General features: G+C 45.3%; 1 protein-coding gene across 3 annotated transcripts in view; it reads right to left on the bottom strand.

The window, feature by feature from the left end:
- Positions 1–14,569, bottom strand: part of Atp6v1c1 (ATPase H+ transporting V1 subunit C1) — a 36,849-nt gene that overhangs the window by 15,309 nt on the left and 6,971 nt on the right. For 2 of the 3 annotated variants that reach the window (XM_036207665.1, XM_036207664.1), the window contains exons 2-6: positions 6,649–6,812; positions 4,645–4,712; positions 2,592–2,677; positions 1,201–1,295; positions 216–307 (exon numbers count right to left, since the gene is read on the bottom strand). In XM_036207665.1, the coding sequence (XP_036063558.1) occupies positions 216–307; positions 1,201–1,295; positions 2,592–2,677; positions 4,645–4,712; positions 6,649–6,780 (473 nt within the window). In that variant the 5' untranslated portion in view covers positions 6,781–6,812. Of the gene's footprint in view, positions 1–215; positions 308–1,200; positions 1,296–2,591; positions 2,678–4,644; positions 4,713–6,648; positions 6,813–13,111; positions 13,195–14,569 lie in introns of those variants that run through there. The other variant, XM_036207666.1, reaches the window with a different exon arrangement.

Genomic DNA, 14,569 nt, shown 5'->3' with positions numbered 1-14,569 from the left:
GCCGTGTGTATAGGAGCCTGCAGGTTAGGAGAGGGCACCAGATACCCAGAAATGAAGTTACAGACAAGCACCTCAGGCCCTCTGCAAGAGCAGCCAGCATGCTCTCCAGCTCCTACAATCACTGATTATAGACATAGCACTGACTGGAACCTTCTAAACCCCCAAGTGCCCCGCACTCCCGCACACTTAGCATCCACAAAGACTTGAGAGCTTACGCATTCTTTCGCTCCAAATTCTGAAGGTTTCCTTTCAGGTTGTTGTATGCAGACGCTCGAGATTTCAGGTCATTATCAATCTGAGTTACTCCCTTCAAAAGAGAAGAGAAAGAGGCAAATTTTCCCTAGGTTTGCCCCTACCAATACAATTTAAATAGTTTCTGATTAAGAGTAGGGTTGGGGATTTAGCTCAGTGGTAGAGCGCTTCCCTAGCAAAAGGCCCTGGGTTCAATCATCGGCTCAAAAAAAAAAAAAAAAAAAAAAAAAGAGTAAGCAATTAGATTAAAAGTACAACTTTAAAAGGGCATTTAAAAAAAAATTTTTTTTTTGCGTGCATCACCAGCGCCCGGCTATCTATCTATCTATCTATCTATCTATCTATCTATCTATCTATCTATCTATCTATCTATCTATCGTGTATACAGAAGAGGGCACCAGATGGTTGTGAGCCACCATGTGGTTGCTGGGAATTGAACTCAGGACCTCTGGAAGAGCAGTCGGTGCTCTTAACCTCTGAGCCATCTCTCCAGGCCCCAAACTTTGTTTTTAACAAATTTCCATATGAATCTTATACTATGCTAGTGTGTGTAGTTAATTGTTATTGTCATATTACTTCTTAAATCAAGAAAAAGAACCCTAGCTCACCAGATTTGAAGATTACTAATCAAAAGGCCTCAAGGCCAGATGTGGTGGCACGCACCTTTAATCCCAGCACTCAAGAGGCAGAGGTAGGAGGATCTCTGTGAGTCTGAGGCCAGCCTGGTCTACACAGTGAGTTCTAGGACAGCCAGGACACAGAGATATCCTGTCTCAAAAACCAAAACAGAGGGGAAAAAAAAACCTAAAAAGTATTTCATAGCTATAACACACACACACACACACACACACACACACACACACACACACACCACATACATATAGATATACAATTTAAACAAATCTTCTATAAATCAGTGTGTCCCACCTGCCTTAATTTTTGTCTTACCTTGGCAATTATTTCAGAAATATTTTTCAGAGATTGCTTGATTGGATATTTGGCCATATCCCACTGGAACCTTGTTATATAAGTAACCAAGTCAACTGAAACAAGGTAATAAATTAATTACTGAAGAGAAGTTGTAGTATTTTTTTGTCCTGGAACTCACTCTATAGACCAGGCTAGCTTCAAACTTAGAGGTCCATCTGCCTCTGACTCCTGAGTGCTGGGACTCAAGGTGTGTGCCACTATACCCGACTGTTCTTGTTGTTTTTAAAAAATGTATTTATGTATTATGTATACCGTGTTCTGCCTGCATATATGCCTGCATTGTCAGAAGAGGGCACCAGATCTCATTATAGGTGGTTGTGAGCCATCATGTGATTGCTGGGAATTGAACTCAGGACCTCTGGAAGAGTAACCAGTGCTTTTAACCTCTGAGACGTCTCTCCAGCCCCAAGGCTATATGTTTTTTTAACACAGACAAAGATATAATTTCTGAAGGGTCCTGACTAAATAAATGTGAATGAGATTAGAAGAACACTGAAATTTAAAATTTATTTTTTAATCATGTATATAAGGTGGGGGGCATGTATGTACAGATGAGTGCATATGCCTGCAGAGGGCAGAACAGATTCCCTGAAGTTACAGGCAGTTGTGAGTCATCCAATGTGTGTGCCAGGAAATGAACTTCTCTAAAGAGCAGTATGTGCTCTTAACCACTGAGCCATCTGTCTAGCCCCAGAACAGCAGATTTATTTATTTTTAAGTAGTTTTGTTGGGTGTAGTGGTACACACCTTTAATCCCAGGCAGAGGCAGGCAAGCCCAGCCCAGTCTATTTAGCAAGTTCTAGGCCAGCCAGAGCTACACAGTGAGAGACTGCCTCAAAGACAAACAAACAAATAATAATTAATTCAATAATGAGATCAAAGTATTCTGTATAAAGTCATCATTACCCAGAACAGGCTCAATATAAATTATTAACTTACAGCTGCAGACATGTACATTAGTGATCTATTTTATGAGCACTCAGAAAAGCAATATTCTAATTTGAGGGGAACAAGGCATTACTCTGTAATAAAAATCAACCATCCCTGGTTCTATTAAGTAGAAAACAGGAGGATCTAACTGCAATAATGCTGAGATGTTCAGCTTTACGTCAGAGTCGTTCCAGACAGGAGACTACACACTGTACCTTACACTACATTCTGTATCACCTAAGAGTGACATAAATTATGTTCCAGGGGACAGATGTGACTGGTAACATCACCAGTAGTAACCTCACAGCTTTCTGGTAAAGTAGCATCCTCATCTACGGGTTTCTACATCCTTTTTGCTGCAGTTTCTGAGCCACTCACATTATACATTCATAATTACAAATCACAAAGGATCAGCTCACCTCCACTGGCCAACAAGTTCTCCTGAACTTTATCTTTACTGTCCTCCAGCACATCAGCCATATACTGAGCCACTTTCTTTACCACACTGGGAAGCAAAAAACATACACAAAAAAAAACATCATTTGTAGGAAAATCTTCCATTCATATATAATGAATCCTATCTTATATAAAACATTTAAAGAATAAAGTGGATCAAGAGGTCTGGTTCTATGAAAAATCAACTGTGTAACTGTAGGGTTTTATAGGGACTGAATGCAATGTGTTTCTCAATCCAGAAAGAAAGTCATGCAAACTGGTCATGGCAGCACACACCTGTGATCCTAGCACTTGTGAGGTGGAGGCAGGAGGATCAGAACTTCAAGACCACCCCCTGCTGAATATGCAATTACAATCCTAAACGGAACTTACTACTTTTTTCCTCCTTGCTTTTTCATTCTGAAAGGGCAAGCCCTTGACCTCATTTTAGGCTTTCCCCCAACTTGGTCTTATGATCCAGGGTCTCATTATACAGATCAGGCTGGATTGAAGAGGTATTTTCATGCCTCAGCCTCTCAAGAACTGGGAAACAGGTATGTGGCACTGTCTCCAACCATGCATCTCTTCACTGAGCCACACAACTGTTCTTCTCGCCTTTAGTATGGCAGACCACCAACACCATATTGTGACTATTTACTTCCTTACTGCATGTGCTTACATTAAAGTAATTCCTCAAACTGGGCATGGTGGTGTGCAGCCACAGCCACAGCCTCTGAGGCTGAGGCAGTAGGCTCATGCTCAACTGGAAGCCAGGCTGGGCTCAATAGTGAAATCCTGTCTCAAAACAAAAACAAGGGGCTGCAGAGACAGACGACTTAGCAGTTATGAAGACACACTTCCAGAGAACCCTAGTTCAGTTTCCAGCACCCTAGTCAGGTGGCTCACAACCTAATTCCAGCTCCCGGGGACCTAAAAGGCCGTTTTCTGGCCTCCTCAGGCAGCTGCACTCACCTCACACATGCACACACTGACAAACACATATACATAAATAAAAATACATCTCTAAAAATAAATAAATAGAATACTTCACACATCATCAGTCAGAGTAACGAGAATGAGAATCAGAATGTGGCCACCAGTCATGGCAAGCCATTAGTCTCAACACCTGGGAGGCAACGGCAGGAGGATCTCTATTAAGTTTGAGGCCAGACTGGTCTACATACCAAGTTCTAGGCTACCCAGGGCTACAAAGTGAGACTAAAAACAAACAAACAAACAAAAACAAAAAGAAACCCCAGAATGAGATACTGCTTTGTACCCATCAGCAGGGTTAACAAAGTATCAGTTAACAGTTGGTCCTGGCACAAATGCAGCACAATTAAACGGCTTTAGTGCTGCCCACACCTGTACGCCCAGTGCTAGGGAGACTGAAGCAGGGCTGCTCCAAGCTCTGAACCAGCCTGGGCTACAGTGTGAAACCCTGTCTCAAACACCAAAACCACAAACCCTGACAATGCGAATATGAATTGGTACAGCCACTTTCAAAACAACTCTTCAGAAAAGAACCAAGGATCCGAGTCCATTCCCAGGGAGACATACACTCAAGATAAACAGAAAGAGAGCACACAAAAAATACATAAGCCAAAAAGAGAATAAACTAAATGTGTACCAGCTGATGGATTAATAAAACATGATATATAATGGAGTACTTAATAATAATGAATATAAGGGAACAGTATTTGCTAATAAGAGGAAATAAGCTGGGCATGGTGGCACATGCTTGCAATCCCAGTGAAGGGCAGCAGACAGGAGGATCCCAGGCTTGCAGTCCCCAAATCTGCAAGCCCCACAGTTCCTATGAGAGGCCCTGTATCCTGGCCACCATGTACACCTGCATACACATGCACCTACATGAACACACAGATACACAAAAAACTGATACACAAAGAAAAACAGTCATTTCCCACAATCATTCAGCTAGCAGAGAGGACCCAGGATCTGGAAAGACACTCTCCAGACAACCTGACACTAACCACAGACTCACTCTCTTCAGTTCCACACATGCAGATACATTACCCTTCTACAAATGCATCTAGTTTAGCCAGTTCATCCGACAAGCCAACCAGGACATCCAATGTGCCAACCTAGAAGGGAAATTCAGCTTTCATCACTTTTATGTCTTTTATTGAAGGGCTTTGACACAGGTCTTACTATGTAACCAAGGTGAACCTCGGACTGCCAATCCTCCAGTCTCCCCAGTGCTGGGATTATAGGCTCACAGCACCACATCTGGCTCCCTGTCTCCAACCTGCTCTTAAGGTGAGAGGAGCTGTGGGGGACCAGCCCCCACCTTTTCCAGGGTTCCTATGAGTAGGAGAGAGGAATAAGGAATGATAGATAGAATGATAGGCCTAGCCGACACACAGGATAGCTTCAGGAGGGCCTGGATCAATATCCACCGGCCCAGAACTTTATTCAAAAGAGCTTTTTATAACAATGCCAAGGGGAGGGGCAAAAGACCTCCTCCTTGCTAGTGTAGACCCTTCCAAACACCTGGTACCCAGGCCCATGGTCCAATCATCGTCTCATGCAGTTCTGCCGGGTAAAGCAAACTCAGACCTCACTAGGAAACCTATGTGGGTTCCCACAAGGAACTGTTTTTGTTTTGTTTTGAGACAGGGTCCCATCTAGTCCACACTGGTCTCAAACTTGGTATGTGGCCAAGGCTGGCCTTGAACTCCTGCTGACTGAGTGCTGGGTGGGATTACAGGCTTGCACCATCCTTCCTAGCTCTATACCCCTTTACCTTAAAAATAAATAAATAAATAAATAGAAACTAGATGATGGCCTGGCAGTAATGGCGCACACCTTTAGTCCCAGCATTTGGGAGGCAGAGCCAGGCAGATCTCTGAGAGTTCGAGGCCAGCCTGGTCTACAGAGCGAGATCCTGGGCAGGCGCCAAAACTACACAGAAAAACCCTGTCTTGAAAAACAAAACAAAACAAAACAAAAAACAAAACAAAACAAAAAACCCACAAAACCTAGATGATGTATCTGTATTTGTAGGATCCATAAATCTTACATTCTCCACTTTTATTTCATAAAATATAGCAAAAACCCAAAGAAGTTTGCTGGACATCTAAGTGCATTTGCACGTATGAGTTAATCCTCTAAGTGGGAAGCCACACTTAGGCAGTGAAAACTTGGCACTTAAGGAGCAGGCCCGTGCTTGCTCTAAACTGGCCGGGAACTATGGCAATGTCAAGTCCTGCTCCGCAGCAGGGCCCTAGGTGGGTCTATGGATGTGCATAACTGTCTCTCAAAGATCATGCTTTACAAGTAAAATGCTGTTAGCCAGCTGGGGGCACACACCTTTAATCCCAGTACTCAGGAGGCAGAGGCAGGTGGATCTCTGAGTTTTAGGTCAGCCAGATCTACAAAGTGAGTTTCAAGACAGCCAGGGCTGCACAGCAAGACCCTGTCTCAAAAGACACACACACACACACACACACACACACACACACACACACACACACACACACACAAAGTAAAATGCTGTCTTCACCAAAGTTCAGTTAACATCCTAGCAGCCTGCTTCATATTACAACTGCTAGACTTACGGGTCTTCAATAAATGTTAAATACATTTAATGGATTAAATAATGTCTAAGTAGGTACTGTGGTAACAGAATATAAACAATAACAAATATTACTGAGAAATTTTAAAAAACATAGTAAGGCTTTTCTCTTCTGGAAACCCTACTTGGGATGCAGCACCATGGCTTCCTTATAAGTTAGAGAACAGAAGAACAAGCTGTAACTTCTGTGGTTTCCTTGTAACATCCAGAGACCAAAATCCACTCTAAATTAGATCAACAGCTGGAGAGGAGTGACTCCTTCTCAAGGGACCTATAAGTTCACTTCTGCCAAAGCAAAGAGAGCCCTCCCCAGGTTACCTCCAACTCACAGCCTCCCCCGCTCCCCCACACCCTAAACTCACAGCCTCCCCCGCCCCCCCCCACCCTAAACTCACAGCCTCCCCCACTCCCCCAGGGCAGTTTTCTGCACAGTGCAGCTGTACCTTTAAGTCAGGAATGTTGAACTTGGAGGAGACCGCAAGGTTATTGTTCTTGGTAGTTGCTGCATGGAGTTTCTCCCATGTTTGCTGACAGGTTTTCTCCCCAGGAGCAGATATGAGCCAGAACTCAGTCATGTTTGTTATCTCTTTAGAAATCAACGGAGAAGCTGTAATGTTAAAACAGAGCAGATAATTTCCTAAAGTACAACCTAACAACAGTTAGGATCTAAAATGGCCCCAGAGGCCCTGGGTAAAGGCTTGATCCCCAGTCAGAGGGACCATGGGGTGGAGCGGGAGAATTAGGGCCCTAGGGAAAATGCCTTGAAGGGGATACTGGGACCTTTGCTTTCTCCTTCCCCTCTGTTTTAATCTGGGGTCTCACTGTTTTGCCCAAGCTGGCCTCAAACTTTTGGGCTCAATCAAGCAGTCTTCCCACTTTGGCTTCCCAAATGGCTACAATTACAGGAACATGCCACCAAGCCTGGCTTCTTTTTTCCTTTAACAGCCATGAAGAACACAGTGCCTTTAATCCCAGCACTTGGGAAGCAGAGGCAGGGGATCTCAGTTTGAGGTCAGCCTGGTCTACAGAATGAGTTCCATGACAGCCAGGGCTACACAGAGAAACCTTGACTCAAAAAAAAAAAAAAAAAAAAACATAAGAAAAAAAAAAAAAAAACAACAGGACTTTTCGGCTACACAGGCAAGCAACAGCTGTCAGCCTCTGTGCTGCTGCTGCTGTCTTGGCTACTGGCCTTGGCTATTTCCCATACCTGGTTTCCTCCACATAATACTCCTAAAGTCACTAAATCCAACTATTTTACCCCAGAAACCTATCAGGAGACTATCGAGACTATCCTGACTACCGTCAGTTTATCAGAACCTAGTCCATCTTTAAGCCTCTGGTTATTGTGTCTGTTTAGCAGTATGGAGATTAAACCCAGGGCCTCAGGCACCTTAGGTAAATACAGTCCTTCCCAAGCCCTCCAGAGACAGGGCTGTAGCAGGAATCTTAAAAAGTCTTGCCAGGCGGTGGTGGCATACGCCTGTAATCCCAGCACTTGGGAGGCAGAGGCAGGTGGATCTCTGTGAGTTCGAGGTCAGCCTGGGCTACAAAGTGAGTTCCAGGAAAAGGCGCAAAGCTACACAGAGAAACCACGTCTTGAAAAACCAAAAAAAAAAAAAAAGTCTTATTAATAAAAACAAACCTGGAGCCAGGTACTGTGGTCAATGCTGGAAGATCAGAGAAGCAGAACAAGCCACAGGTACCTCACCTTGTCAATACCGCAGCTGATCCAGTTTCCTCAGTCTGGAAACCTCTGTGTCCTTACCTGGATGGGTCTCAGCTGAACTGCTTCTTGACAGCCTGAAAGCTTAACCAGCTAAAAGCTTGTAGTTTCTGGTCTTCACGCCTTATATACCTTTCTGCTTTCTGCCATCACTCCCTGGGATTAAAGATGTGAGTCACCATGCCTGGCTGTTTCCAGTGTGGCCTTGAATTCACAGAGATCCTAGCAGATCTCTGCCTCTGGAATGCTAGCATTAAAGGCATGTGCCACCATTGACTAACCTCTATGTTTAATATTGTGGCTGTCCTGTTCTCTGACCCCAGATAAGTTTATTAGTGTGCACAATATTTCGGGGAACACAATACTACCACACAGGGCCTCACTAAACTGCCTTGCATTCTCTATAGCCCAGGAAGTCCTTGACTTTGAAACCTCCTGCCTAGGCATCCAAGTAGATAGGATTATAGGCTTGTATGTTAGCCTAATCTGAACCACCTTTAATAATACCAATGTCCTAGGTGGTCAGTTTGGGGGCATTTGATGTTTCACTGTATGTTTACACCAGCAGATCTGCTGGAATGTATTTGTAGGTGTATTTCTCTACTCGCTCTTCCCCCAAATGGCAGGTAAAGAAACCAACTGTTCTAACCTTCCTGACAAGAGCATCATCACCTGAGCTCTGCCTCTTTTGTACAACCAGAGCCAGCAGATGCCCATCTCGACATTCTAAAATACTGCCTGCAAATGTCCGGAAGACTCCAGACACACGGAAGAAGACCTGATTTTTTTCATCTATAAATAACATCTGCCTCTCTCCTCCACTGAGTTTTTATCGGGATGAAAGGAAATAATCACATATCTTCCTCCACAGTGGAGCAGTATCTGGGAAATCAGAAAGCTCTCTAAGTCTCCTTGCTTTTTTATTTGTTTGTTGTTGATATTTTTGTTTGATGGTTTGTTTTTGGTTTTTCGAGATAGGGTTTCTCTGTGTAGTTTTGGAGCCTGTCCTAGAACTCACTCTGTAGCCCAAGCTGTCCTCGAACTCACAGAGATCCGCCTGCCTCTGCCTCCCGAGTGCTGGGATTAAAGGCACTTGCCACCAATGCCCGGCTAAGTCTCCTTGTTAACTGGAGCCCTTTTGGGAGATGAGGCAGGAAGGGCAAGGTAGCCTTTGCATTTGGTACTTAGTATAATACATAGGTCTCCAAACTGCCATGTCCCATCCTCACCATAACCCTATGAGATGTTCACAACTTAGTCATTTACCTGAGGACACAACTGGGATCCAAGTCCAGCGCTGGACTCAAAGGCCACATTCTCTAAAGGGCTCTTTCCTGTGCTGTGCCAGGAAAGAATGCCAATGTGTATAGGCTCGCACTGCACATGTGAGGAGGTGAAAGAACTGATTTGGGCTGTTGCTTTATTGGGTGAAGCAGGGTCTCTGGTTCCACCTCACCACAGGAGCTGTGGTCACAGGCGTGCACTGCTGTGCCTGGCTGGGGGACAATGGAAATGGTGCACTGAGCACTTCTTGACCACTTCCCATCTTCCTGGCCCTGTACTTCTTGAATATTCTTGAATGAATCACCTTGAGGATACAGTAGCTAACAGATAAACTGAATAATAGTTGTTTATGTACTTTCACTTTCCTGGTCTTGAAACACAATCTACATACACACAATGAAATACACTCATCTTAAGACTGTAATCAGTTCCTGAGCCACATATGGACCTGTTAGACCACTGCCAAAACCAAATTACGAACATTTGAGTGGCTCAGGCCTTTAACCCCACAAACAAAGAAGGCAGAGGCAGCGAGAGCTCTCCATGAGTTCCAGGCCAGCCAGAACTACAGTAAGATCCCATCTCAAAAAAAGAAAGAACGGGTAGTGGTGGTGCACGCCTTTAATCCCAGCACTCGGGAGGCAGAGGCAGGTGGATCTCTTATGAGTTCGAGGCCAGCCTGGGCTACAGAGCGAGATTCAGGACAGGCTCCAAAACTACACAGAGAAAAACCCTGTCTCGAAAAACAAACAAACAAACAAGAACAAGGCATTTTATGAACCAAGAGTTTTGTGAAAACATGTTTCTACTTCTCTTGGGATAACGTTGCAGAAATGAATGTACTTTTTGTGGTGTGTGGGGGTGTGTGTGTTTCAAGACAGGGTTTCGCTGTGTAGCCCTGACTGTCCTGAAACTCGCTCTGCAGACCAGATTGGTCTTGAATTCATAGAGATCTGCCTGCCTCTGCCTCCTGAGTGCTGATTAAAGTCATGTGCCACTAACGTCCAGGCAGAAATGCACTTTCTAAGCAGATAACTGGTATATTTGACCTTCCAGCGAGAAAACATCTTCTGCTCTCAGTTATTAAAGGACTCCAGCTCCAGCTGTCCCACTTGCTCACTAATGTTAATGTTCTTGGCCTCACCTTCAGCCTCTCAGTGGATGCAGGGGTATCCTGCCTTCCCACAATGCATTTCTGTGAGGGCTAATGAAAATCAGTATCTTTTCACGTTACCAGCCACGCGTGTACCTTCTCTTTATAGTGTCATTTTAAATTATTTGCTCACATATCTGTGCATGTGTGTAGGTGTACAGGGGACAGAGGGCAACCCTAGATGATGTACCTCAAGCAAAATCCACCACCCCTTTTTGAGACAGAGTCTCTCGCTGACCTATAGCTTCAAGTAGGCTAGGCTGGCTGGCCAGTAAGCCCCATGGATCCGCCTGTTTCAGCTTCACTAGCACTGGGATTACAAGTGCCAACAAACACACCTGGCCTTTTTTTTAAATGAGCCCCAGGGATTAAATTTAGGCCCTCATGCTTGCACAGTGAACATTTTACTGACAGAGAGCTATCTCCCCAGTTCCTGTGTACCCATTAAATACACACACACACACACACACACACACACACACACACACGCCCCAAAACTGAGTTATGACTGAATTCTACAGTGTTGTACACTGGTAGAATGTGAAACACAATCAGCATTGCACTGTTAGCCCTGTGCCTCTATAATCTGATTTATAAAGACAAATGTTTATTTGTCGAGGGAGACCAGATCCCTCTTATTCCCCCAGGGTACTCTTGAGCAGGGATAAATGAGGAATTTGTAGATAGAAGTATAGAGGAGAGAGAGACAGAAAACACAGGATAGCCTCGGGAGGGCCTGGGTCAAAACCCACCAGTCCCTTCTGTCTCTAATAAAGGGCTTTTTAAAGGAATGCCAACAAGGGGTGGAGCAAAAGACACCCCCCCCCCCCAGCACAGCCAAGTGCAGACCACCCCAGACACCGGGTGACCATGTATGGCACGTGGTCAAGCCATCCCCTGATGCAGCCCTGCTGTGTCAAGCAAGTTCAGATCTCACTAGGAAGCGTCTGTGGGCCCCACAATTTGGCTCACTATTATAGAGGTTCTAGTCTAGGGTCAGTTGATGGTGTTCCATTCAGGCAGGTGGTAAGACATCACATGATCACAGAAGAGAAAGGAGAGGGACAAGAGTCCTCAGGCCTCGGAGACAGACCTCCGATGACCTAAAGACTTCCCAGTTAGCCCTTCTGAAAGTACCCACTCTCTTCCAGGAGTGCTAACACACATACACCACTTGAGATCCAAACTACTGGGTTGGGACTGTAGCTCAGCGGTAGTGCTTAGCACTGGGTCATGAGGCCCGAGGTCTCATTCTCTAGTACCACAAAAATATATAATCCAAGCAATAGCACATAAGTTTATACCCATGTGGTTTGACTTTTTGTTTGTTTTATTGTTTTGAGACAGTGTCTTTCTATGTAGCTCTGGTTGTTCTGAACTCTCCATGTAGACCAGACTGGCCTTGAACTCAAGAAATCTGCCTGTTTCTGCCTCCTAAGTACTGGGATTCAAAGTGTGTGCCCTACACCTGGCTGTCTTCTTTTTAATTGATAAAGGGCTTTTGACTTTCTCCATATATATTGTTGTACCTTGCTCACATTCCACTCCTCCACCTCACCCCACCATCCTCTATCCCCATCCCTGGCCCCCATCCCTGGTCCCCCATCCCTGATCCCCATCACTGGTCCCCTTCACTGGTCCCCATCACAGGTCCCCATCCCTGATCCCCATCCCTGGTCCCCATCCCTGGTCCCCATCACTGGCCCCCATCCCTGGTCCCCATCCCTGGTCCCCTTCACTGGTCCCCTTCACTGGTCCCCATCCCTGGTCCCCTTCACTGGTCCCCATCACTGGTCCCCATCACTGGTCTCCTTCACTGATCCCCTTCACTGGTCCCCTTCACTGATCCCCATCACTGGTCCCCTTCACTGGTCCCCATCACTGGTCCCCTTCACTGGTCCCCTTCACTGGTCCCCTTCACTGATCCCCATCACTGGTCCCCTTCACTGGTCCCCATCACTGGTCCCCTTCACTGGTCCCCTTCACTGATCCCCTTCACTGGTCCCCTTCACTGATCCCCATCACTGGTCCCCTTCACTGGTCCCCATCACTGATCCCCTTCACTGGTCCCCATCACTGGTCTCCTTCACTGGTCCCCATCACTGATCCCCATCACTGGTCCCCTTCACTGGTCCCCATCACTGGTCCCCATCACTGACCCCCATCACTGGCTCACTTTTATCTTTTATTTAGTTTTTGTGCTGCTGTAGACCACACCTAGGGCCTCACATGCGCCAGGCATGCACTCAAGCACCAAGCTACAGTCCCAGCCCACCAGGTGTCTTTACTTTTTAACACCAAAACCACGCCCTTACCACAACAGTTGGAAAGTTGGAAAAGTTCAGAGATTAATAAACACCATCATAACAAAGAACACTGGAGAGTCTGGTAATGGCCCAGGGGCAAAGGCACTTACCAGCAAGCCTGACTAGGTCACTTTGATTCCCAGAACCCATGTGAAGGGGAAGAGGAGCCTCCACAAATGCCCTGATGGCAAACGTGCACCCCCACACAGATAAAGGCAGGAAGATGGAGACAGAGAGAGTGAGGAGATAACATAACAGAGAAGGCAAGAGGACATTACACTGCTGTTAAATGACCGTATGTGAAGTGCCAGACTGGCCACAGCAGTGTCATCTCACTGTGGAGTATGTCTGAGAAAACCCTAATGCCAGCCCCAGGAAGCACAGTGTGATGGCCAGAGCCAGCCCTGTACGGACAATGTAAAGACTTGGAAACTCACCCCAGTTCTGCTTATCTCTGCATAGGAGAGGAGAGGCGGTGGACCGTGAGATGGACAGGACCTGATGACTGAATCCCACCTTCCTGTGCAAAGAGAGGACTCGCTCTGGCAGCTGTCCTCTGTCCTCACACACATACCACGGCACGCATGCGTCCACACGTGCATGCACATCACAAACACAGGAACAATAAACCAAACTAAATAACTTAAAACTTATTTTTAAAGATGTCCTACAGGCAAATCAGATTATCAGCAGGTTTCAGAACCACTGTATCAAAAAAAGGTATTCCCAGCCAAGTTTGGTGGCACATGCCTTTAATCCTAGCACTTAGGAAGCAGAGACAGGTGATCTGTGAGTTCTAGGCCAGCCTGCTCTTCATAGTGAGTTCTAGGACATCCAGGGCTATCTAATGAGACTTTATTTTGGGAAAAAAAAAAAAAAGGTATTCCCATGATGACACAGTGAATTTAATGTTATAAGAGGTGGCAATATTATGTAATAAAAGACAGCTGGGCATAGTGATGCAGCCTTTAATCCCAGCACTTGGGAGGCAGAGGCAGGCAGACCTCTGAGTTCAAGGCCAGCCTGGTCTACAAAGAGCGAGTTCCAGGACAGCCAGGGCTACACAGAGAAATCTTGTCTTGAAAAACAAACAGGGAGGAAAGAAAAAGAACAAACAAACAAACAAACAAACAAACAAAAGATGGCTAAATGCAGAGTTCTCAAGAACCACCCAGCATCACTGGAATTCTGACACTAAAATGCTTTTTAACTCGACTGAGTTTAGAATGATGCATGTGTGTACATGTCTGAGACATATATACACACACATCAACCCACTTTTTGTGTGAATATGAAGGTAACTAGCATGTTTATTAAGCAAATAGAAACAAGTAAGAGTATAGAACAAAATAAAATCCAGGTGAACTTTCTTTTGCTCAAGAACGAACAACTTGCTAGGTATGGTGGCAAATGCTTTTAAACTCAATGAGATCTTGTCTTAAAGAGGGGTAGGGAGCGGGGATGCTTGAGAGATGGCTCAGCAGTTAAGAGCACTGTCTGCTCTTCCAGAGGTCTTGAGTTCAATTCCCAGAAACCACATGTGGTTCAAAACCATCCATGAGATCTATTGCAAGAGAGAGAGAGAACAATTTAGCCAGGTGTGATGGTACATGCCTACATTCCCAACACTAGGGAAGCTGAGGTAGAATTCAGGCCAGCCTGGGTAACACAGAGAGTTCCTGTCCTAAGAGAGTGTGTGAACTTACTAAGAACAGAATACAAAGCATTTTGAATGTCATATGTACAAACAACAGATGGCTTTGTGCCCATGCTGTTTCCTCTCCAGGTAACAGAAGGCTGAATAACTCATTACACATGCACCAGGTTCTGGTTCCCACTTGGAATGAAATTTCAATCTGCCCATCATCCTTGGATGAGTTTTTCCTGCTATCCTC

This window comes from Onychomys torridus, chromosome 16 (assembly GCF_903995425.1).
Source record: "Onychomys torridus chromosome 16, mOncTor1.1, whole genome shotgun sequence".
Lineage (NCBI taxonomy): Eukaryota > Metazoa > Chordata > Mammalia > Rodentia > Cricetidae > Onychomys > Onychomys torridus.
The sequence above is the reverse complement of the archived record's forward strand: the minus strand, read 5'-3'. Positions and strand labels throughout refer to the sequence as shown.